Source organism: Barbatula barbatula (assembly GCF_947034865.1).
Source record: "Barbatula barbatula genome assembly, chromosome: 9".
NCBI classification, from domain to species: domain Eukaryota; kingdom Metazoa; phylum Chordata; class Actinopteri; order Cypriniformes; family Nemacheilidae; genus Barbatula; species Barbatula barbatula.
Window position 1 is genome coordinate 24,985,225 of NC_136772.1, and position 25,982 is coordinate 25,011,206.

Sequence of the window (25,982 nt, forward strand, 5' to 3'; positions counted from 1 at the left end):
CACACGGTACGTACAGTGTTGTCTTCCTCTTTCACAACATTATCTGGTGCTGGAGGGTTGTCATGAATATCCAGCGAGTCTTTATCCTCCAACCTGTAAACAATCACAACACAATTACTCACAGCAACACACACATACACTTATACACACACACATGCATGCGCGCACACACACACGCGCAAGCACCCACTCACACATACGCACACACACAAGCACGTACGCACACAAGCATGCACGCTCACACAAACACGCACACAAGCATGCATGTGCGCACTCACACAAACACACACACAGGCATGCACACACACAAGCATGCACACACACATACACAGGCACACACAAACACGCACACACACAATCATGCACATACACACGCACACACAAGCACGTACACACATAAGCATGCACACGCACACAAGCATGCACGCGCGCACTCACACAAACACACACACAGGCATGCACACACACAAGCATGCACACACACATACACACGCAAGCACACACACAAACACGCATGCGCGCGCACACATTCACAAACAGGCACACACACATGCATGCACGCGCACAAATGCATATACACACATACACACGCAAGCACACACACAAACAGACCCGCGCGCACGCACACACATTCACAAACCGGCACACACACATGCATGCACGCGCACAAATGCACACACACATACATATGCACGCACACACACAAACACACACACAGTATGAACTGTAAACACTCACTGATCATATTGAGCCATTGACACACACTGATTCAGCTGTTAATCCAAACCTGCACATGACAACATGATTCAAGTCCCTACACAACATCACATGTGAACATTACAGTAACATTACACAAGACTTTCATTCTTCTGTTCTGGGTGTGTGTGAGACTGTACTGTAAGACTAAACATTTCACCTTTATTAATGGAGAATTATAACAATAGATGATAAAGAATGAGTGACAGTTCTGACATTACGCTCCTGTTGAAACAAGAATCATCTGTAAGTAAACATATCGCCGTATACACTGAAAGGTAAATGTGGTGATTTTTCCTCTAGAATGTTTTCAGTTGTTTTTGATGAAATAATGTTAAACACTAGAAATATTATTATAATATTATTATGTATATGTTATGAATTATTATTGTTTCATTTTCTGTCTGAGTATAATGTCATTAAATTCACTTCAAACATAGACATACATGCACACACACACAGTTTCTATTTGTGGTGGAGAAACTTCATCTGAGATCTAAAATTAGGATCTCACAGCAGTCAGAATCAAAGAGAGAAAGAAGATCAATGCTTACTGTACAAGACATTCTTTATATTTCTCAAACTTTATAGTCTTGCACATATTTATTATTAGACATTGATGAATAAAGTCAGCTACACTATCACATACCTGTTTATGACGTGTATGCGATACTAACATCCAGTGTTTGCAATGACTTGAAGATGCAGTCGCACAACTTTTGTCATGAGGTTGCTGTTGGACTGAGATTGATCAAAATGAACAGACTAACAACCAAACCGGACCGGACCCAACAAACACGAGTACATGAGTGTGTGTGTGTGTGTGTGTGAGAGAGAGAGAGTGTTCAAAACGCAGAATGACCAAGAGTAATACGAACCTCTCTCTCTCTCTCTCTCTCTCTCTCTCTCTCTCTGTGACAGACATGCACACATGTGTTCAGTCACACACACTCACACACACACACACACACACACACACACTTGTGCTGTTTACTTTGATCATAAATTTGCACAATATCGTTACTGTGGACTATTGAAAACACCAGAGATCACATGTAAAATCCTTGTGTAATAGCAACACGTGTCTAGTAAATCTGTTTAGAGGTGAAATACAGAATGAGACAGCAACACATGATCGTGTGCATTGTCAGATGAGATCGATCATTAAAGGATCAAACATGAACAATGTGTTAAATATGTGTTAAACCCACAAGATCTGAGAAACAGAAGATCACATAATGGACCTCAAGTAAGATTTTTAAATGAAAACCAAAATATCATTAAAAACTCATTAACTATAATTAATGAAGGATGTCAATTTATTGTTGCACTTATGATTATTAGACAGAATAGCCTTGTGCCTTTCAAACACTGCTGGTTGCAATTTCAGCTGAAAGGCTAAGCAGGTGTCTTGTTTTAGACTTGTTAGTGAACACACATATATATTACAGTAAGTTTGACTGTAAAATATATTTTTACAACAGGACCCAAAGGTTGGCCCCAACAGGAGGAAGAGGAGAAATATTCTCAGATGCGCAGGAAAATGCTATTGTTGACATGGTTGTTAATAAAACTGCTGGAGATTCAAGATAGAGTGCTGGCTGATAATGATATATTTGAAAATGTTAATTCTGTCAGCACAACAACTATTGCTCGAGTCCTACAGAAACACCAAGTTACAATGAAACAGTTATACACTGTACCATTCGAGAGAAACAGTGAACGAGTAAAAGAGCAAAGATACCAATATGTCCAGGTAAGACGTCGCAGATTTATGTTTTTGTACCTGCCTGCATATTCACCCTTCCTCGACCCAATAGAGGAGTTTTTCTCTGCCTGGAGGTGGAAAGTGTTTGATCACCACCAACATAACCAAATGTCTCTTTTGGAAGCCATGCGTGCCGGATGTGAGGCCACGAGTCCAGAGGACTGCCAGGGATGGATAAGGCACTCAAGAAGGTTCTTCCCCAGGTGCATTGCAAGAGAGAACATTAGATGTGATGTTGATGAAAACATGTGGCCTGATGCTAGAGAGAGGCAGGATTAGCACCTCAATCATTTGTTTGAATTACAGTATGTACTTTTTGTTTATACCTTTTTTCCTCATTACTGTAATTCCGTAAATTACACACTATTGAAGCAAACTGAGAATTTTCATTTACCTTAAAAAATTGCTATGTTCTAAAAATGTAAATAAATTATGTGAAAGAATGTCACTTTGAACTTTTCTTATAAGAAATTTGACTTTGTATGAAGTCACTAAAATAGTTGAAACTGTAAAGATGAAAAGTTAGTATTTTGTGTATTGGTGTTTTTCCTCTCAGTGTGTTGTGAGTGACAGTGTGTGTTATCTCAGTGAGGGTTGTGTATTGTGTTTGGCTGCACTGAGCCGTGTGTTAAGAGTTGTGTTGCTTTGAATGAGTTGTGCAGGTGATGTGAAGAGTTTAGCTCAGGTGACTGTTGCTAGTGCAGACTGTAGTTAGATTTTTACACATGAAGCTGCAGTTGTGCTCACAGGCGTTTAGCAATCGTAAAAAAATGTAATACATGATACATTTGATAATACTGTAGTTTAGCTCACTATTCTTTACATTTTCTAATTGGATTTAGTATTTTCAGTTTTTACAACAAGTAATGTTAAATAAAACGGTTAAAAAAAAGTACTTGTAATGGAAACAATAGATTGCACGGTCACATTTCTATGCACAATAAAAGCCCTTTGCAGTTTTTTACAATTGCTATGACAATTCTCAACATTGAACCTTAATGTAATTGCTGTAAATTGATGGTATGGTTTATATTGGTCGGCGCAGGGCTTCTCCATCACCAATCATGCGGGTTGGATGGAGTCTATTAGCTTCCATTTAGCTTGGTTTTTCAAATGTGTACATCAAGTGCTGTTCATTTCATTGTGTAGGTTGTGAGCGTGTGTGCTGGATAGTTTCATGTGCCTGATTGTATTTGACAGATTCTATAAAATCATGCCATTACGTGTGGGAATAATCAGATTATTTCTTTAATGTCATGCAGATGTTTCTGTGAAGGTGTGTAAGAATTTAATTTCAGATTATTTATTATTCTTTGACACATTTATTTGATGTTTTCCCTGGTCATATCAATTGGGGGTCTTTTCCGTAATTTACTTTTATTAACATCTGAGATTTTCTTGTGTGTATAAAAGCACAACCAGGTGCTCAGATGGGTTCCAGCCTGGACACATCAATAAAAGATTTTAAAGGCACCACAGCTCCATCTCTAAACTTTCTCATATGAAGCAAGTTCTATGTGATCGATCATGTGAAGTAGATTAATCAGTCCCGTCACTACTCAATCCAACCCAGATTATCAACGCTGTGATCTCTAACTCCATTTACCTTCTGCTTGCTCTGAAAGGAACCTGTTTTTATTACATCTTTTTTGGACATTTCATTTGAATTAGTTAGTTTGAGGAACAGACAATCGCTGTATAGATCAATATCTTAATGACACGAACTCTATGTGTTGTGATGTATATGATATATGTGACATTACTGCAGTCTGCTGCTCAAACAAACACAGCAAAACCAAGAACATTGTTCAATGACAATCATCTGATGTGTGTAAAGAGCTCTGCTGAACCTGTAAAGAATCTTCCACACGCTGATAAAAGACGAGAAATAAAAGCACACGATTTCATAGTTTCAGCATTTCATGTTTTAATTTTGCATGTTTAATTCTTCATTCCTGCTGCACTCCAAATCTACAATATTCTGAAAACGTGCACAAAAATGTTTTATGTCTTCCTTCCTCCAGCAAGAAATAACAATAATATAATAATTATACAAAACAAAACTATTACTCAAGCAGAGTAGACAGGAAACTAGTGTTAATTCTAGAAAGTTTCTTCTAGTCTTTTAATTGATCAGTAACTCAGTCGCATCATCAAATAAACCTGTCCACCTGGAATCCTCCACACCACCACGTTAAAAAAAAGATCTCTCTAAAAGAAATATATTCTCAACTCGGTATCAGTAAAGTCATTTATGCAAAATCTACAGCGACACTCATCTCTCATCCCTCCCTCTATCAAAATCTCCAACTTCAGGATAAAAAAGAGGAATGACAAATATTCAAAGACCAAAGAAAAAGAAAATACAAAGAGATTATTTAGTTACGTACAGATTCAAAGCGATCTGATTCATCCGAGCTCGTCGTCTAAAGCTCGTTTCTCAGATTTAAAAATATCTGTAACTTCCCAGAGTTAAATTAAAATAAATAATGTCGGATCGAGGGAAAGCGGTCAATCTAGCATACTTTAGTTGCTCTTTTTTATTATCGTTTTTTTCTGTTTTTCTAAGAAAAATCTGACATAGAAACATTTGTCTTCTCAGATTTTTCCATCATGTCACTTTCGTATGATTATATGTTAACTGACAGAATATGCATTGAAGAAAAAAAGACATTAAAAACTGTACGCAAAGGGATTTTAAAAACATTTCCATGAAATAAATAAATAAAATAGTGTGTATATCCATGAAGCATTGCTCGGGTGGGTGAAAGGAAAGGCTTGGCTGAGAATACTTGGGTTTCTTTTTGCACTTAGAGAGTGTAAATGTGTGAGGAGGAGGATGATGATGATGATGATGGAGGAAGAAAATGGCCTGTGTGTGGGGGGTGGAAAGCATCAGTTGGCAGCCAGCCCTGTTGCCTCAGATGAGAGTCTGCAATCAGAACACACATCACACCATCAATACCAGACACACGTGCACAAATCAAGTCCAAGCGTTCCTCATCGTGAGAATGTTACCGTGCATTGATGAGGTACTCGGCCAGACTGATGCTGGCGGGTGAACCCGTGATGGTCACCTGCCGGTCGGTCGATCCCTCCACTGGATTGGCGATCTTGATCTGTGCCCCTGACATCTGACGGATCTCATTGATCTTTGCACCCTGACGGCCGATGATGCAGCCGATCAACTGTGAAAGATCAGCAGCAGTCTTTTATCTGTACAGTAAAGACTCTTCAGCCTGTCGAATGCTTACAGGTCACTGGTACAAAACTCTCTCTTGAAACTACAGCTGCACGTGACATTGACACATCAGAGCAAACGGTAAACATCTGAAAGAGCAAAATGAGAAATGTAGCACACTCACGTCATTTGGAATGGTCAGTTCATGAGAGCCTGTCTGCGCAGCAGCATCCATACCAGCTGAACACAGAGAGGGAGAGACATTACATGATGCTTCTGTGTGTGTGTATGCGCGAGTGCGTGTGCATATGAGGAGGGAGAAGTGGTTACCAGTGAAGCCCTGGCTACTGGGAGCCAAAGGAAACGGACTCTGCTGCATCGCCAACTGATGAAGTTTGGTGAGCTGTGAAGAAAAACACAATGTCAACATCACACAAACATGTACAACACAACCACACAGAGATCAGGGTCAAAGTGACTCACGTCAGGCTGAGGAATGGCATGTTGTCCCTGCACCGCATAGGCCTGCAAAACACATTACACAACATCACAGTGACAGCTAAACATGTCTCTGCTCTGACTGATGTCCTTCTCTCACACACACAGGGATTCTTTTCTGACCAATAAAAGACGGGCTGCAGGGAACACACACACTCACCTGTCCTCCTGCAAATATGACAGGCGATCCTGAGGGTTTGGGCCGGTAAGGGATGGTCACACCTTTAGGAGGCGACTGAAGAGATAAAGAGGGATGATGAAGAGAGAAATCATTCAGAGAATAAGAGAAGTGAGACGTCACGTACCTCCAGCATCACCACACAGATCTGTTTCACACACTCGATGATGGACAGAGGAGTTCCAGCGATAGTAATGGCTCTCTCAGTAGAGTTGGGCAGCATATCACCGGCCACCTGCACCTGAGCTCCGGTCGACTGCGCGCGCGCGCACACACACACACACACACACAATATAACAGCGGCCTTCAACGCTCAACGTGAAATGATGAGGTTACACACGTGTGCTCACCTCTCTGATCTCTTTTATCTTACAGCCGCCCTTGCCGATCAGAGAGCCGCACTGACTGGCCGGCACCACAATCCTCAGCGTCACCGGAGGCTTAGACGTCGCTGTGCTGTTAGACATAGAGCTGCTGATGTCCTGAAAACACACACACTCGTGTCACCACTGGAGTCTTCATTCTTAACACAGACCGATGTCAGGACATTCACGAGCAACACACCTCCTCCAGTTTCTCTATGATCATGGAGAAAGCTTTAAAGATGGCGGTGGTGGGTCCTGCGAGGGTGATGATGCGTTCAGGGCAGTTCCCTTCAGAAATGTTGATCCTGGCACCGCTCTGTAGAGTCGATGACATCACAGATTAACACATGCGTAACACAGGAACAATCATTATTCCTAACAAATTCAAACCGGACGTCTCACCTCCTCTCGCATCTTCTTCACGGATTCACCTTTCTGTAAGACACAAGACACACATGAAGACATCAGCCTCACTCATTATTATACAGTGACATCATCATCATCATCATCATCATCACACTGCTTCAGAACAATGACAGAGTCACATGTAGAGCGAATAAGAGATCTGTCTGGATGATCATGTTTGATGAGACGCACCTTCCCGATGATGCTGCCCACTTCTTTCCCGTGCATGAGCAGTCTGATAGTGAGAGTGACATTGAGTCCTCCTTCAATCACACCAGAGTCCATGATGACACCACACCTGGAGCTGTGCTCTCCGATGATCGACCTCAACACAACACAACACAACACCGTCATCTACACAAGAAGTGATGAAGTACAAATGTATAGACTCGTTTAAATAAAGATTCCCATCCACCGGTCAGCAGCTCGCTGAAGTTAATGTTCACATTCACATTAAACACGTAACGTTAACGTTCGATTAAAACATGAACGCAGAGATGCGACGGCACGGAGGAGCATCTGGTCCGGTTGACGCAGCGTTAGCTCGCGTGTTTACCAGCTGCGTACGTCAATAAAATAACAGCACGCTTCTCTTTACACGATACAAACGCGTCTAACGCGCCTTTACACGCCTCGCTGCATCATTTACACGACACGGTCACATCACAAACGTTTCACGAGCCTCCGATTTCACCCGAAACGAGACGGGAGCGATTAGCACGGGGCTAGCGAGCGGCCTACAGGCCCACCGTGCCCACGGACGCGATAAACGCGCGGAAGTCTCACCTGATGCGCGCTCCGGGAAGGGGTGGAGGGTCCGGAGGGTAAGAGGGGAAGGTTCGGAGGGTTCGGGAGGGAGTTTTGAGAGGATTCGGGGAAGAGGGAAGACACGGCTGCGTGATCGAGCTCCACTCTTACAAAGACAACAAGATCACCTCTCACCCACGACCTTTCTGACGTCAGAGCGCGCTGGCCCCGCCCTACGCTGCGTGCTGCGCACTAGAGCAAACGGCGCTTCAGTAAATCATGATTATGAGATTAAAGGACAAGATTTAAAGACATTAAACTTTAAAGATGCACATGTGCTTAAGTTATGATGTAGTCGTGTTGGTGGTCTGTGGACGCTATAGGTCATCGAGGTTTATTATTTAACGTGTTATTTCAGATAACCAACCCTTACTTTTCAGTGTAAGAATAAAACAACAGTGATTACGTCTTTTGAGGAATAAATGCTAATTATAAAATCTATTATTATTAATTGTTTCTATGCGTCACTAGTTGTCCGCCATATTGGAACAGTCAAAGCTGTGGCGAACACTGGAGAGCTCGGAACCGCGTGGACCGTTTCAAAATGGTGGAAGCATCGATGCATGTGAGCGGATCAGTAAAGCATCTTCTTCTGTGTGCTGTCGTTAAAAACTATGACTAGTTCATATTTTATTTGAAAACAAGTGAACGTATTGATTTTCTATAGACCAACAGTGACATATAATTGCTGTGGCTCATAAAAAAACATTAAGTGGAGTCAGCTGTGGCCTAGTGGTAAGAGTGTTGGGTTTGTGATCAGAAGGTTTGAGTCTCAGTACCAGCAGATCATGACTGAAGGGCCCTTGAGCAAGACACCTTACCCCTGATTGATCTGCAGTAATGTCACACTGTAAAAAAAAACTACTTGTACGTCGCTTTGGATAAAAGAGTCTGACAAATGAGTAAATGTAAATAGTGTATGTGCACATCATACAGACTCTCTTGACTGTATGAAAACACGAGCACGTGGACTTTTGTCTGCCAAAAAGACTCAAACCAGAAAGAAACTTTATGCTGACAGGCAACAGCATTGTAAATTAAACCTTTATATATGTTTTATTTATAGCGATCAAAGTGTTAAAGGGGCAGTGCAGACAAAAATTGAGATGGTAAATAATACGAATTCCCAGCTTTCTTTAAATGAAGTTTATTTGGGGATCCTGCCACACTGTACATAAAATATCCTTCAATAAAGATATGTTGTGTGAGTCAGGAGCTATTGCACACGACTCTTCATCTGAAGACTCTTCTAACAGTGACAGCAAAGGTTTGGAGGATTAAAGCACAGAATACATTTCAATACCAGTGAAATCTATGATGAAATCATCCGTCGTGCTTTAAATAAACTGTTTCAACTCAAGAAGAAGAAGAATGAAGAATATTACACATCAGAGATTATACAGACCCAAACGCTCCCGATTCTCTCATCCTGATTGGCTGATCAGGATTTTCTGAGAGAAATGTAAGCTGTGATTGGTTAGGGCTTTTTGGCAAAAAGAATGGGATATTTTTATGAAGCAACTCCAGCAAGATACAGTATGTTCTATTGATAACATCTGTGATGGAAAATCAAATAATGCAAATGAAAGTTTTTGCACAACTGGAGGTAGTCAGTACTTCTATGTATCAGAATCTACAGGATGACACATGGCCATCTGAATTTGTATATTTGTGCACGCGCGTACACAACGTCTGTCTTTAAGGCTCAGCAAGAATAAAGGGAAGTGATTTCTGTGTTATAATGCGAGCGATATAGATGTGTGTATTCAAAGAACTACGTGAGCGTTACTTTACAACCTTACGCGCCGTTTTCTGACTAAACAAAGCAAACATGCAACAGTGAGATACAAGAGACAGCATTCATGACATGACGGAGAATATTGTGTGGAATATAAGACGCTACACACACAGAGAATCTGAGAGAGAGGCTGACGAGAGCTCAACGGCTGCATGCACACATCTGACACGTGGAATATCTGCAGAAAAAACACAAACAACATTTACACAAGATTGTCATTTCATGTTCATCAGCTATGAGATGTGTGTTAGATGTTAACTGATTATATGAACTGTGTGTGCGTGCACGTGTGTTGGCCTACATTAATGGATTAACTGGCTGCTGTGCCCTGCTGCATGATGTAGATTCGAGACGCGTCGTCCAACACACTGCCACAGTGAACATCACTCCTGAAACACGATCACACAAAACACATGAACAGTCAGGTGTCCAGGACACCGCGTGTGGGCACTCTGAGCGGCAGGTGTCAATCATCATGACACTCACCTGTTATCATTTATATCTGTGCTGTTTCCTGTAAACACAAAGAAACACAACAACACATGATCATATTTACAGTAAAGCATCACAGCAAACTACATTTTTCATTTCAGTGAAGATTTGTCGGTCAGCATGAGCTCAGATGGAAAAGGACTCTATTACTGAAGAAACACACGCACGCACAGACTCACCGTTCTCCACGTCGAGTGGACAGGAGTTCAGTGTGTCTACAGATCTCACAGTGCTGTATCCAACTCTGAAACACAGACATGTGGTGAGACACGTCACACACACACATACGCACAGACAGAGAGAGAGAGACGTGTGTGTGTAATGCAGTGATGCTCACGTGTTGGTTTTCTGTAAAGCAGGTTTCTCGTCCTGTTGGAAGAGTGCATTGCTGTATGATGTGACGGGTTTAGTGGAGCGTGTGGAGGTGAAGCTGGTGGGTGACGTGGCTGTGACGTGATGTCCAGGTCTTACCGGCTTCGCTGTGAGAGGAAAAGCATAAAGTACAGCGTGTTAGTTCACATGAGGAAATCTCCGCCTCATCCACTGTTTGCGATGCAGCAATGTTTCAGTACCGATCTGAGCGGCATTGGGCCGGCGCAGAGGATAACGCAGACGCATGGCATCACGTATACGCTCCACTTCCTGCTGATAACGCCGGCGATCGTTCATGGCGCCCTGCTTAGCATCCTTCAGTGCCGTCTCCAGCGCCCGAACACGCTCAGCCGTAGAACGAAGACGCTTCTCCAACTTCGGAAGCTCACAGCGCAGATCTGCATTATCACGTACCAGCTGCACAGTAAAAGAGAGACACGTGAACTTTAAGAAGGTATTTATGCAACGGAAAAGGATCTTTAAATGTGATATGTTGCAAAATTGTGTTTGACGAGGTTATCTGTGAGATTTTTCAGTATTTGTTGTTTTTCTCAGCATTTAAGTAAGTTTATTGTATTGTTCATATTGTATGTTTGTACTTTGTTTTCTAGTCCTGTATGTGTCACCTCAGTCACTAGTGATGCACTGGACTTATTTGATGGTTATATTCAGTATTTTATACAAATGTTCACGTGACTCCAGTTTGACTCTTTCTGTCTCAATCTTGAATCACGCTCAGTCCATCTGGCCCTTCCCCTTGTTTACCTGTTTGTTTGTATTTTGTATGATATTCGCCTGTTTATTTTTTTGTCAAATATCAAAACAAACCCTCATCACTTATCATGTTGTTGGGGGGGTGTTGGTGGTTGTTATTTATTTATTTATTTTATCATGTAAATTATGCATTCTGACGCAGTTTTTTTAAGACAATTTGCTTCAATACGCAATGTGACCCGTGCAGACATAATGAGTTGGAATGAGCACAGTGTAATTTTAAGTGAAAAATATGGATTTCGGTTTAATTTATGATTTTCATTTAAAAAAAAAAATACTTTGCTCTCGTCACGCGATTGCTACAAATCCTAAGTAAACATCTAAAATGATTATTTGTCTTATTTGTCTTCGTTTTCTGAGATGTGCAGTGCACCTTTCTAAGTCTTTGCTAATATAAAGGAAGCAAAGCGCATGCGCGTCTTTTAAACATGCAGAAAATAAAGTTGAAAATAAACGTGAAATCAACCTAAGAGGTCTAAAAGAAAAGAGAGTTATTAAAAAAAACAAAAAGCAGATACAAGCAACACGAAAGCAATCCACGTGACTCCTGACGACATTTTAATGTGTTATGAAGCGATTTGATCGTGTCTAAAATAAATATCATCTGTTGGGCGCTTTCTCACTCGCTATAGTTTGGTTCATTTGGTCCCAAACCCTAACCTAACACATGACAACATCCACATCACTTTTTTTCTCCAAATAAATATCAACAGCATTTTCTCTTTTCTATCGTCCCTTTCAGCAATGCTTTTCACAGGCGTTTAAAACGTGCTTTTCCTGCCGGATCCGCGCCTGATGCTCATGCTATGATGTTGCCTGTATCTGTGCATTGAATGATCTAAGTATGTTCTCAATGTTCTATATACATTTTATAAATCGCCTTCAATCTGTGAATAAAACTCTTCAGATCTATACGATTCACAAGAATGGAATATGGATTCAAAGAGGCGAATTTCGCAGAAAAGCGAATAGTTTACATGTACGCAGAAGCTGGTGATGTGATGTTGAATGTGTGTGTGCGTCCTGCTGACCTGTTTATGAACCTTCGTAAGCTGATCCAGGTTGTTCTCAAGAAAGGAAATCTTCTGTTTCTGAGTGTTAGACCCCCCACTATCATCAGGTCCAGTTTCTGTACTCTGTGCATTTGTCAATAGAAATCTGTGAGTGACAGTAATCATTGATTCATTCTGACATGATGTTGACACGAGGAACCCACTTTTTTAACTCGAGTCGTGAGGTCTTGAACGAACAGCTTGCGCAGGTTGTGGAGGGTCTGGAGTTCACGGGCCTGACACGAAGAGAGAAACACGTGAGACATCATGTGATCATACTGTCTATCATTTTCATCATTTATTATTAGACACAAAAGAAGATATTTTGTTTATTTCTGTTCTATTCTCCCATATTCACATACACAGAGCGCTTTCACAGCACCTGTTTCTATTCCTCTCCTCATTTGTAAGTTACTTTGGATTAAAGTGTCTGATAAATGAATACATGTAAACAAATCCTATTGACTTCCATTGTGTGAACACAAAACATGTGTTTCACTGAAGAAAGAGATTTACAAACACACAAGAGAGAGTCAATGATTCACTTTCACTTTAAGAACAGCAGTGCCTACAAACTCGACCGAAAGAGAAAAAACACAAACTCCACTAAATGAAACATGAATATAACACATAGCACTACTATTAGTTATTGTTTTGTTGTGAAATTGTGCTAATAGTGTTCTGGGGAATGTTTCTGTGACCGCTGTGCTTCAGAATGACGTGTGTGCTTCACATATTCAAGAATATGTCAAGAATGTTTCAGGAAGAAATGAAACTCACCACAGTCTCCTCGAGACCTTTAAGATCCTGTTTAGACTGTGCGTGTCTCTCCTGCTGAAATCTGAAGATGAAAGACAAAACATGTGTTGAACTTCACGCTGCGCTGCACACATTTCACCAGTTCAGCAGATATAAAGCATATTTAAAGCCAGCAGGACGAGAGGGCTCCGGACCCAGAGCTTTTAAAGCTCTCAGAGACGTTTCTCTGGTGTGTGTTTGTGTGACGTACGACAGCTTCTCCAGACAGGCGCTTTTGGACTCGTCTTGTCTCTTCAGGTTTGTGAGACTGGACCGCACGTGAGCCAGCTCCAGCTCCAGAGCTTGATTCTTACTGGATAACAGGATATGACATCATTAGACTTCCTCAGGGTCAGATTGTGATTTATTATCATGAATGAATGAAGTAAACTGACTCAGTAAGCTCATCGATGAGTCGCTGTTTCTCATTGATCTCATCTCGCAGGAGACTCAGCTGAGTCTGACGGGACTCCACGTGAAGGGCAGAGCGACCACACACCTTCTGCAGAAACACAACGCAAAACATCTCATCTCATCAGGACCATAAAACATCCACATGTTCAAGTCATCAGACTGATGATCATATCAGTGATATAATTGTGTTAAGGACAGGCTGAAGTGTCGTTTTGAGATCATTCATTCACCTTCCCATCAGCCTCTCTGTCTGCCTTCTCTCCTTCATCCGCTGCATGACTCTCTGAAAACAAAACGCAACGACACGAGCGCTTCATGTGTGTGTGTATCATTGTGTTCATCTACATTGTGTGGCGTAGCGTGAGAGTCACAGGATACAATAAACCAGGATGTGTGTGTGTTACCTGAGTTCTGCAGTGTGTAGAGTTCTTCACTCAGAGCATCATAACTGTCCTCCAGCTGTCTCTTCTTCTGCTCCACATTCTGCATGTACTCAGTGAGAGAGCGGATCTTTGCCTCATGCTGCACAAACACACAAACACACACAAATGTTTTCTAACAGTATAAAACATCTCATGCCCTCTTCCCCAGCCCCGCTCCTCTCGTCATCACCATCCTCCCCATCTGTTATCCCAGTATCACAAGGTTTGATGTCTAGTGTCAGGAGGAGAGCACACCTGCGAGATGAGGAGCTGACAGGAAGAGAGCTCTCGGCTGGTCTCCTCCATCTTGCGATGACACTCGAGCTGCATGTTTTCCAGCTGTCTGCAGCGCTTCACCATGGACTTCACCTCCGACTTGATCTTACTGATGTAGAGTCGTGCCACAGTGAACTCCTCCTCAATGGCTCCACTGATCTCCACCGGCTACACACACACAGAGAAGACACAAACATTCATACACACACACAGCTGTCTGCACTTCAGATTGGGGGTATATGACAGATATTTCTGAATGTTGATGAACTGATGTATTCCACAGATCATATTGAGACCCGTTCAGTTCACACGTCAGACAGAAACACGTGTCTGTGATATATTTGTGATGTAGTAACTGTTTCAAAACATACATGTGTGTCTGGGGTTATATTCACAGTGTAACACACGCTCAAGCGTCTCACATGAGTCTCATGACTTACTAGTTTGATTTCTCCATTGCCGACGATGCTGCTGAACTCACTGAGGTCCTTCATCAGTCCGTTCAACACGTCAGCGATACGCTTCCTCTGCTGTGAGCTCACTTCCTGCATCTGAGCAAGCTCCGCCTCCAGCTCCATCAAACTCGCCTGCCGAACATGAGCACGATGGAGAAAGAACACTCAGACGGGACAGTTTTATATTCTTAAGCTCTCCAGTTTGATGAAAATGGTTGTGTGTCTCACCATCTTATGACTGAGCTGCTCGGCCAGCTGTTTGTTGTGAAGACTCTTCTCCTCCACCTCCTGACTCTTCTGGTCGTAGTTGACGGCGAGCTCTTCTAGCGCCTGCAGAACCTCTCGCACCTCAGCTTTAGCGCTCTCGCTCTCCGTCTGCAGACGACCCAGCTCGGTCTGGACCTTATCACTGTCACCACGTGTGGACGCCAGCAACTACAACACACACAGCACCACTTTAAAACATCTCGCAGGCACGTGGATCACCCTGACCAGCTGACTCGCTCACCTCATCCTGATCTAAGATCTGCTCCTTCAGCTTCTCCACCAGCTGACACTGAAGATTGATATCGTCATCCTAGAAAACACCAGCACAGTTTCACTCTACAGCATGAAGAGCACGTCTAGAGGTCATGTGACGTATGACACAGCCATGTGTTCACCTTATCGTCCAGTTGTCGGTAGAGTTTACGGATCTCCTCCTCATATTTCTGCCGCTCCTCTTCAGAGATGCGCACTACGATAGAGGAGGAGTCTGAGTCTCTGTCTCTCATCCGCTGATGATCCGTTGGTTTCTCATTGTCCAGTGAGACGTCATCAGTGCCGTCCAGTTTCACCACACCAACATTAGTCTGCTCTGTCTCTGGAACATTCTCTCCTGTCAACACACAGACACGAGTCAGGTGATGAAGCCCTCAGATGATCTCTGTATGTTGAATGTGGAGGAGAGATTCTGACCGCTGCGCCAGCGCTTCAGCTCCATCTCCAGACTCTGGACGGTGTCTCTCAGACCCTTGTTCTTCTCTTTCTCTTTCTCATACTTTCTCTTCCACTGCTCAGCCGTCAGCTCCAGGTTAATGGAGGCCGCGTTCTTGATGGTTTTAGCGCTGAAACACACAGTCACAACTTCATCTGCACTACTGCTTTCCAGTCGATTGTACTGAAATCAGAAACCTTGAACTAACAATGATTTACTGTACATTTGGAGAGAAGGTAAGATGAATGAGATTGACTCTGAGTGTAAGTGTTAGTTTTAAGCTTTATTTCATGCAATGCTGCTCAATTTGACGGCCTCAGTGAGTCTATCTGAGATGAAATCTCTTTCACATCTCAGTTTGCTATCATGTAGCTCAGTGGTAAGAACAAGGCGTGACGTGGGTTCCATGCCAAGAAACAAATGTATAGGATAATGTTAATGTAAGTTATTTCTCCTAGACATCAATGAGACTACACGGACAACAAATGATGACTTTTGCTCAAGTGTCAGATATTTCCCCTGAGAAAAAGAGTTTCAAAAGAACCTCAGATGTGACTGAACTGATTTCTCAGTTTAATGCGTTGCCTTCACCTGTGGGTCAATATGTCTTATACCATGGTCTGTTTGAATGCTGGATTCTGATTGGCTGGAGGGTGTGCATTAAAACCCTTTAACACACGGGGAGCTCCAGTCATTGAATTTAGGAAAATAACCGTCATTTTCAGCGGTTTGATCTAAAGCTAAACTGTAAACATCAATAACAGCTTTAACTTGACAGATAACCATGATATAAGCGGGATAATCCACGGCTAGCTGTGCGTTAAAGGATTTTTATTAACTTCACTGCCTGTGTGTATGGGTGCGTGTGTGTTCGAGCATGCATGCATATGTGTGCGTCTGCATATGTGCATGCGTGCTTATGTGTGTGTGTGTGTGTGTGTGTGTGTATGTGAATGCCTGTGTGTATGGGTGCGTGTGTGTTCGAGCATGCATGCATATGTGTGCGTCTGCATACGTGCATGCGTGCGTGCGTGCTTATGTGTGTGTGTGTGTGTGTGTGTGTATGTGAATGCCTGTGTGTATGGGTGCGTGTGTGTTCGAGCATGCATGCATATGTGTGCGTCTGCATACGTGCATGCGTGCGTGCGTGCTTATGTGTGTGTGTGTGTATGTGAATGCCTGTGTGTATGGGTGCGTGTGTGTTCGAGCATGCATGCATATGTGTGCGTCTGCATACGTGCATGCGTGCGTGCGTGCTTATGTGTGTGTGTGTGTATGTGAATGCCTGTGTGTATGGGTGCGTGTGTTTGCTGCATGCATGCACATGTGTGCGTCTGCATACGTGCATGCGTGCGTGCGTGTGTGCTTATGTGTGTGTGTATATGTGAATGCCTGTGTGTATGGGTGCGTGTGTGTTCGAGCATGCGTGTGTGTGCGTGTTTGTGTGTATTACCGCTGTCCAAACATGAGAGTGGATTTGGTCTCAGGATCATTGTAGCTGGAGGGGGAGCAGCAGATGAACATGGTGGTGCGACAGTTTCCACCCAGAGAATCCTGCAGGATCCTGGTCATCTTACTGTCACGGTACGGCACATGACTCTTCTGCTCACACACAAGACAAACCCATGAGAGTGTGTGTGATGTGTGTGTCTGCGTTGTGTGTGTGTGTGTATAGCTTACGGTTCCCTCAGCGAGAGCAGAGATGACGTTTCCCAGAGAAGACAGAGACTTGTTGATGTTTTTAGCTTCATCCAGAACAGCTCCAGCAGCACCCGTCTTACTGACCTGCATCAACACAACACACTGATGATTTATCACCAATCATCCATCATTTATTCACTAAACCTGTTGTTGTTTTTGGGATGTTTACAGATAGGAGCTACACATGAGACTGTGTTCTTTCATCACAGTCATTTATTAAGATGTATAAAGAGAAAGACGCAGATTTATTTTATTTACGCAGACATTATTTTCCACAAGAAACACATAATGAAATTGATGCTGGACATGAGGTTATAAACCTAAATGATTCAAACTAATCTGATTTATCTGAACATTACATGACAAAACTCTCTGATGCTGCAATGAAGGTAATTGTGCCACTAATTAAGCAAACTTCAATAAGAAGAATCCAAACTTAATAAAGAAACCCACAGTAAACCTGTCCATATAAATCACATTAGACTTATTTCATAATGAAATGTTAATAGACACACAACCTTCTCACTGCCGGCCAGATCCACCAGATAGAGCTTTCCACAGAGTTTCTGCTCCGTCTCCACATGTTCCTGTTTGATGTTGATCAGGAAGATGCTGTGACTGCGAGAGCTGTGCTCATTCATATCTGACGGAGAAAAAACATCACGGTCTCATCTTCTGCTCATTCACGTCTGAAGGTTGTATACAGAGTCATCAGTGTCCTGGATGAGGTGAGAGACTGTGTCTACTCAAATTCACGCTGGACAAAATGAACAAATGTTCGTTTTGACAGCAGATTTGGATTCAGTTTTAGTCTTTGGACGGATACTTGCAAAACTTTCGGGAGAACGTGCCAGCACTCGTGCTTTAGTTTGCTGTGTTTTACCGGCGATTTAGAAGGAAAGTAAGACGCATTGTAAACACACTCGAATGTAGAATGAGATGCACAGCAGCAAATGAACACAAGCTGACGTCCGTCGAGTGAGACAAGAATATTATGGTTTTATAATATTTATGGCAATATCGTCTGGTTTTTATTAGTTGACGTATATAGTAACATTATATTATCATAAATACATTTTTATTCAGTTATTGTCTTGTTTTCATTAGAGAAAACATGTGGTTGACGAATCATTTTTGTCCAAATTTGTCAAATTTATGCGCATTTGAAATGCTTTAATAAACACATATGTATATATTGTGAAGATCCAGATGCAGTGACAGTATGTGATGTGATGCTGTATGAGTGAGGTGTTCAGATGAAGGTTTATTGTCTCACTGGTGACAGCGACGTGACGATTGGATTTCCCTTCATCAATGACATCCATCACCTCCTCAGGACTGGACACAAAGCGTTCAGTACAGCCCTGGACACACAACACACACGTGTCAATCTGTACATTCATCTAGTCATGTTTGTATATGACCTCTGATCAGAAAATGAGCGACTGATCACCTTCACATACGGGACGCGGTTCTTATCCTCGTGCACGGACAAGTTGGTCTTTGTGACTAAAAACACAGAACAGAGAATTAAACACTGAGCCCTGGACAACAAAAACTTCTCATATGCACAAGTTCTGTTTCCACAAACCATCCAAAAGATCACGAATCTTCTCCATGTAGATCTCAAAGTAGGACACCTGAGAACAGTCATCAGTAGTGAAGGGTTAAGACGCTCAAGAGTCTGAATATGAATATGAAGTGTTGTGTGTGTGTGTGTGTGTTTACTTTGATGTGAAACTCCAGGTTTTCATCCATTGAGAAGATGTGATTGAAGATGTCCTCCGCGATACGAGGGATGATGCCCATCTGCTGAGGGTCGTGTAAGTTACCCTGCGGGTGAAGCCACATACACACTCAAATCATCCGCTACCATTCTGTGTATTAACCGCTGATGACACGACTGTACCTCCATAGTGTGAGTCTTCCCAGAGGACGTCTGTCCATAGGCAAAGATAGTGCCATTGTACCCCCCCAGCACATCTACACACACACACAGGGGACTCATGAGATCAGTCTCAGACAGATTTGATCTGAAAGAATCACTGAGTCATCATGAGTGGCATTTTATAATTCACCTTCAGCTACACACAATTGAATTACACAAAACTCATGACAAATCAACATCGTTAACTTTTAATACTGTACAGAAAGTCATGTTTTTGATTCAGATACATTCATTCCTCACGTAATAGAGTAGCAATACCTTACACACACACACTGACCTTTGACGATCTGTTTGGCACAGGCGTTATAGACCTGCTCCTGAGTGGTGTTAGTGGGAAACACACGATCAAACGCATACGATTTCCCCTGTGGACACAAAACAACACGCCAGAGGAAGTCATTACTCCATCCACTACACTTTACACACACGACTGTAATATTCTCAGACGATATTCAACACATTATTGATTATATCACCTGCCACTCCCTTCATTCAAAGCATCACTCTGACTCCTCTGACATATACATACAGTAACACGACAGATGTGACGTCAAACACACACACACACACACACATTTAAATACAATGAGCTGTATTTAAGGTAAACCCGCTGTGATGATGTCATAGAGCTGAAGCTCGAGCACTGTGGATTTTTCTCACCCCGATGATGACGGTGTCGTCTCCTTGAAAGGTGGGCAGGAATTTGTCCCCTCGCAGGATTTCGGCCTTATTCAGAGGCCTGAAGCGACACAACACTTTAATATTACACTCAGACACCGCGTCCGTCATGATGTCACACAAACCTCGAGATTAAACTGAGAATAAAAGATCAGATGTTTATATCAGAGCGCGAGCTGAAGCCTGATGAACGGCCTGAACTCGAGCAAATGGCGGCGGATCGTCGAAGCAAGCGCAGCGTCAAACGTCGAAGCTTTAGCAGCGTTCAAACCTTTCGATGACAGATGATCGTTTACACTTATTAAATGTGTCGTCGTTGATGCGGCTTTTATTCAGTGGTGTAAAGCTTCTCCTGCAGTGATGCTGATGCTGATGCTGATGCTGCTGTTGTCATGAGGGATGCGGATTCAGGGCGTGTCTCTGACGCTTCGCATCAAAGAGCTCGAGGAAATGGGAGGAGCTTCAGACGCACGAATCGATCTGAAGAATCTCAGAGTTTTATTCTTCACGGACTATTTTCAGTTGTGTTCTCGTGCGGGGGGGTTTCTGCGTGCGTGCGGGGGCTTTTGTGTGCGGGGGGGTTTCTGCGTGCGTGCGGGGGGTTTCTGCGTGCGTGCGGGGGGCTGTCTGCGTGCGTGCGGGGGCTTTTGTGTGCGGGGGGGTTCTGCGTGCGTGCGGGGGCTTTTGTGTGCGGGGGGGTTCTGCGTGCGTGCGGGGGCTTTTGTGTGCGGGGGGGTTTCTGCGTGCGTGCGGGGGCTTTTGTGTGCGGGGGGCTTTCTGCGTGCGTGCGGGGGCTTTTGTGTGCGGGGGGGTTCTGCGTGCGTGCGGGGGCTTTTGTGTGCGGGGGGGTTCTGCGTGCGTGCGGGGGCTTTTGTGTGCGGGGGGGTTTCTGCGTGCGTGCGGGGGCTTTTGTGTGCGGGGGGGCTTCTGCGTGCATGTAAATAGCTGTTGAGGCTGTGTCACGTGACCACTGCTGGTTTTCTCAGCGGTCATCAGTCCATTAATGAAGAGAACTGAACTTGACCGCACAGCATTTCACCCCTGCACGCGACGCATATTGAGAAATATGGAAGGCCAAAAGGGTCAAAAACGCGCGAATTTTAACACGTCAACAACACGTTAAGTACGTGTACTTTACGCGTACTTTACGTGTACTTTACGCGTACTTTACGTGTACTTTACGCGTGAAAAATTAACGTGTACTTTACGTGTATTTAACACGTACTCAACGTGTTAAATACACGTCAAGTACACGTAGAATACACGTAAACAACGCGTGATTCAGACACCGGTTTCCAGTTTAAACGGGTCAATATCATTGGCTGCCTACGAATTGGGTCAAACCATTTCTGCACACCTGGGGGGTCCTATAGACTCTGTGCTACCAACATTAAACATGCTATGGATACTTCTATTTATTTGTCTTTTCTTGTCTCTTATTTATTATTGTTATGTAGATAAACTAATATGATTGCTGTACAAAATGAAAATGATCTGCTTTTACTCCACTCAAGCCTTGTTCTTAAATAAACACAGTAGTAAAAAAAATTATATATTTGTGTGGGAAAACAGTACAGAAGAGGTACTTAATTAAGATAGTTATAGGATAAAGCACATCTCTTTGTAAAACAAGGTGAGCTTTTTGTGCCAACAATTATAACCAGCAGGTGGTGATTGTTAAAACATTTCTGTTTCAGAGATTTTGCACTTAAACACATGTGATATAATTAAAAATTAATTAAAAGACTTTCAGGATTGGGATGAGCGCTTGTACCTAATTTTATGGGTGAATAATAACATGAAAGAGTGACATCTGCGCCCAACAACCAAATCGTATAGTGGTACTGGCAGCTGATAAAGACCAAATATAATTAAAAGTTATTTGAACCTTTATAAGGGTGAAACAAATAAATAAAAGACACTTTCTGTGTGCATTATCATGGAGGTAAATGCACAGAGCTTTTCTTTATTGTATTGAATGTGAACATAAATTACTGTCCCCTTCTTGAGGAAACTGAAGCCTCTACATTCAGTTTCTACAAGAGAAATATAAAAAAACATCTTTAATTCTTGTATATAAATTAAAGTCAGTCCTATGCTACGAACGAATGCCACTTTCTCAGAATTAAACGACGTATCTAAACTAACAGATAACATTTGTTTGTAAAACTTTGTCAGGGCCTTTTAAGAACCCTGTAACCCTCTCAGTGCCCTTTTAAGGTGCTGGATTGTTAATTAATGAAACAACATTAAGACGTAACAGGTGGAAAACAGATGTCAGTATGTAAACTCAAATGATTAAGCAGCCATATGAACACTATACATATGTATTAATGTAGACTTTACTTCCTCTATTTAGCCATTTAACAAACAATATAAAAATTGGAGTGTCAGTTTGCATTTAAAGTGACATAGTATATTGATGTCATTGATGGCTGGTCCCAGCTGAATGGTCAGCTGAATCATACAATTTTAATACTTTGGGTCATAACCATCCTGACACTGGTTTGAGTGAGGCCACACTAAAGTGGTTCTGTGGTCAAAGCAGAGACCTCTGCAAAAACATCTGCATATGGCTATCTGCCACAAACAGGCCATTAATCGCCCTGTCTTAGTGCAAAAAAGGGAAAATTGTATATAGGGTTTCTTTGCCACAATCCAAGTGTTCTGTTTTGTTCCCATACTTTACCTCTCAAGCACTGACAGAACACAGATCCATGCACTGAGCCAGGCAAGTTGACATCCACGCTTAAATTGGTCAGCTTAATTCAAGGTTTTTTTTCTAATATTTCGGTCAAATGGATTAAATTAGTGCATACAATGTGCCTATGAATACAGAGAGAAGCATTTTTTTTATTTCTGCTCCTAAAACTGCCAGAGCACACTGAACACTGTGAGTGTGTGTTAGAAATCGGTAATGGTGCAAAAACATAGTTCTTGGTATGTTTTTGTCTTTAAACCAAACTGTTAGTTCTTTAACCTGCAAAATTTAAATCCTATCAGGCTAATGCAAGTCCCAGAATGTTAATGGATTATGTCCAAAGGCAGAGAGCAGGCGGTCTCTTGTGACATGAGTATCTTTACCACGAACACAATCCGGTCAAATGCAATTAGACTATCTCTTAAATTGGCCAAAAGTGGTTTCATATGTTACCATAGCAAATTGGGGGTCTCTAACTTAAACCCTCTTGCGCTACAACAGTCCAAAATTTCAAAACTTTTTTGCTCCTAAAATTTACCCTTTAATCATTGGCTCTTGACATCATTATCTCTCATTAATAAAGTGTCACACCATCAAGCTGCCATCCTCAGGATCTCAGGGACAATCGCTAGGACTTATGTGGTTATATGTTATCCTTCTGTCTGTTGGACACTAGTCTGCACTTCATACACAAATTATAGTGGTGATATACATTATTTGCCTAATTCTGTACTTATGGTCATTTTGGCAGGGTTAGGATTTAACAGCAGTTTTTCATGTTTGTTTCTGATATTCAACTGAAGCTCACACATATTGTCTTGTCTTTTTTCTTTATAGTTATTCTACATTTTATGTCATTTTTGTCCTGCTTAAACTCAAACTTAATTATCTTACATGTCCCGTAAGGTCAGGGGAGAGCAGGTTGTGCATTCAGCTAAAATTATTTGCACACACAACCTTCAGGTGGATGCTGTATGCGTAGAAACTAAATTTTGAAGTCCACCTTATTGTATCTTACAGTCTTCCTGTAGCGCTGAATCTCTCCCCTACAAGTTGGTAGCATTATCCCATTGTCACAGTTTCTGCAGCTATATTTTTTATTGTAATTTGGAAATAAAACTAAATATTCTTATTGGTTTGTTGACTGTTTTTCTTACAGGTACAACTGTTAAGGTGGTTTTTTTTGTTACAGACTTAACATAACATAGCCTTTATTTATATTTAAGCCTTATCATAACATAGACTATATCTATTTTGAAACCAGTTAATGTATTTATATCATATTTCTATTTGTTGTACATTTGGCCATGGTACCATTTCTCAAGAAATAAAAGCATATCTCAGAAATAAGATTACTTGTAAACATATTCTACTGTTAAAACTATACAGTTGAAAACGTGGAGTAAAGCTGAGCATTGCAGTTTAATGTATTGCAGTGATATAAGTGTCTTATATAAATCATGAGTATGACCTGGGATGGGCTATTACAGAAAAAAGCATGTGTCAGTATCTTATTTCATTGATATCTATTGTGATTTGATTTCGATCCTGTAATATGGCACTTCTACATTTACATTTACATTTACATTTATTCATTTGGCTTCTGTGGTATTTTGAGTGCACCCTACTGGTCATAGCAGCAACTTTATCTCAGTCTTTAAAAGTTTGTTGTTTACCTAGAATCGAAATTCATTACAATGGATTGTATCAGAATTATAAAGAACCACATTTGTAACTTTTTGTTAGAAAACTGAATTTCTAGATAACTTTTATCTTATCTTAATAAACTTAATTTTTACTATACGTGTGGGCTTCACAAGAAAATTACAAATAAACAAAAGGATCTTTCATGGTGGTAGCATGTAGCCTATGAGCAGCAGGCAACCCCCCAAGTGTGCAGAAATGGTTTGACCCAATTCGTAGGCAGCCAATGATATTGACCCGTTTAAACTGGAAACCGGTGTCTGAATCACGCGTTGTTTACGTGTATTCTACGTGTACTTGCCGTGTATTTAACACGTTGAGTACGTGTTAAATACACGTAAAGTACACGTTAATTTTTAACGCGTAAAGTACGCGTAAAGTACACGTAAAGTACACGTAAAGCACACGTACTTAACGTGTTGTTGACGTGTTAAAATTCGCGCGTTTTTGACCCTATTGGCCTTCCATAGAGAAATGTGTGTTTGTGTTTAGTTGTCACGTTAAGAAACACGTTCTTGAGCCCGAGAAGCACACGAGACGAGTGTTTGCGCTATTGTTTATTCTTCCGAGTTTAATTCCACAACGAGATGACTCAATTTTTAAAGATTTTCAAAAATCACGTTTTGATTGTGTATTCCAATTAATATCAATCAAACTGGAACCGTTTTGATTGAAGCCATAATAAGTCATGAAACACAGCTAACACTAAAGTGACTTAAGAAGACTTAAAGTGTCATGACAGCGCATGCGCGTGACCCCTCTCGTTCCCTTCAGTGTTTCATTACCTCCACCTGTCCCTTGTTAATTATCACCTGTTAGTTCCCCTAATTAACGGCCTTGTGTTTGCTGTTCTCTGCTGGTTCATTTGTGTTCTAGCCTTTACGGTCCTGTTTGCTAGCGTGCATTAGTCCAGTTTTATTGAGTTTTGGTTTAAGTTCATTAAATTCAATTAAAATAATGATCGAATAATGAAATGCATTAGTTAATAATACTACATTTCTATTTGTTTCTCTTGACAAGATATTACTCCGCGTCTCATCTGTGCTCGACATTTAAAGAGACAGTACGCCTTCAATTAAAATCACAATTTAAATGATTTTATGTTCTATAAAATGTCATCTATGCCTTAATGATGTTGTAGTTGGAATGGACTGAATAATACATTAATTTTACGAGCTAAAATGTTGAAATTGTAAACTAAATGTCTAATTCCGTTACTCTGTTTCAGTGGTGAAACTTATTCTGTCCCACATTTGGTTTGTCGGGTGAATAAAGACCAGGTAACTGTATCTGTAGACCTTTATAAAAACCGTCCGAAAATGATGTCTTTTTTCTGATATTACAGTAAGAGAGATCTTTTCTAACACTGATGGTTTTGCAACAGCTCACATTCATCTCGACAGTCAAACATTGATCAGTGAGTGACGTCATGAGTTCTGAGGAGCATCTCATAGTATAACATG

The 25,982-nt window shown here is 41.7% G+C and overlaps 2 protein-coding genes across 3 annotated transcripts; both read right to left on the bottom strand.

Moving 5' to 3' along the window:
- Nucleotides 1-4,434: 4,434 nt before the first annotated feature.
- Nucleotides 4,435-8,167, bottom strand: pcbp2 (poly(rC) binding protein 2). Of its 2 annotated transcripts, XM_079464657.1 has the most exons (12): nt 7,938-8,167; nt 7,344-7,476; nt 7,149-7,181; nt 6,946-7,062; nt 6,732-6,863; nt 6,509-6,637; nt 6,364-6,438; nt 6,189-6,230; nt 6,036-6,108; nt 5,890-5,945; nt 5,543-5,712; nt 4,435-5,456 (listed from the first exon to the last, which is right to left on the bottom strand). In XM_079464657.1, the coding sequence occupies exons 2-12, from the start codon at nt 7,434-7,436 to the stop codon at nt 5,420-5,422; spliced, it is 957 nt and encodes a 318-aa protein (XP_079320783.1). In that variant the 5' UTR covers nt 7,437-7,476; nt 7,938-8,167; the 3' UTR covers nt 4,435-5,419. The 2 variants fall into 2 exon arrangements, with proteins under 2 accessions (XP_079320783.1, XP_079320782.1); XM_079464656.1 differs by having other exon boundaries at nt 5,890-6,108; nt 7,938-8,130.
- A 929-nt stretch (nt 8,168-9,096) lies between these two features.
- kif5aa (kinesin family member 5A, a) lies at nt 9,097-20,650 on the bottom strand. Its single transcript, XM_079464265.1, has 29 exons — nt 20,097-20,650; nt 19,714-19,801; nt 19,398-19,471; nt 19,217-19,321; nt 19,080-19,128; nt 18,942-18,997; nt 18,765-18,852; nt 18,007-18,131; nt 17,468-17,572; nt 17,241-17,389; nt 15,769-15,917; nt 15,474-15,688; nt 15,320-15,388; nt 15,040-15,246; nt 14,797-14,943; nt 14,336-14,524; nt 14,063-14,180; nt 13,889-13,941; nt 13,640-13,746; nt 13,456-13,557; nt 13,227-13,287; nt 12,611-12,682; nt 12,426-12,530; nt 10,821-11,037; nt 10,586-10,727; nt 10,428-10,492; nt 10,243-10,270; nt 10,058-10,145; nt 9,097-9,934 (listed from the first exon to the last, which is right to left on the bottom strand). Exons 1-28 carry the CDS (start codon nt 20,223-20,225, stop codon nt 10,067-10,069), a joined length of 3,093 nt encoding a protein of 1,030 aa, XP_079320391.1. The 5' UTR covers nt 20,226-20,650; the 3' UTR covers nt 9,097-9,934; nt 10,058-10,066.
- Nucleotides 20,651-25,982: the final 5,332 nt, after the last annotated feature.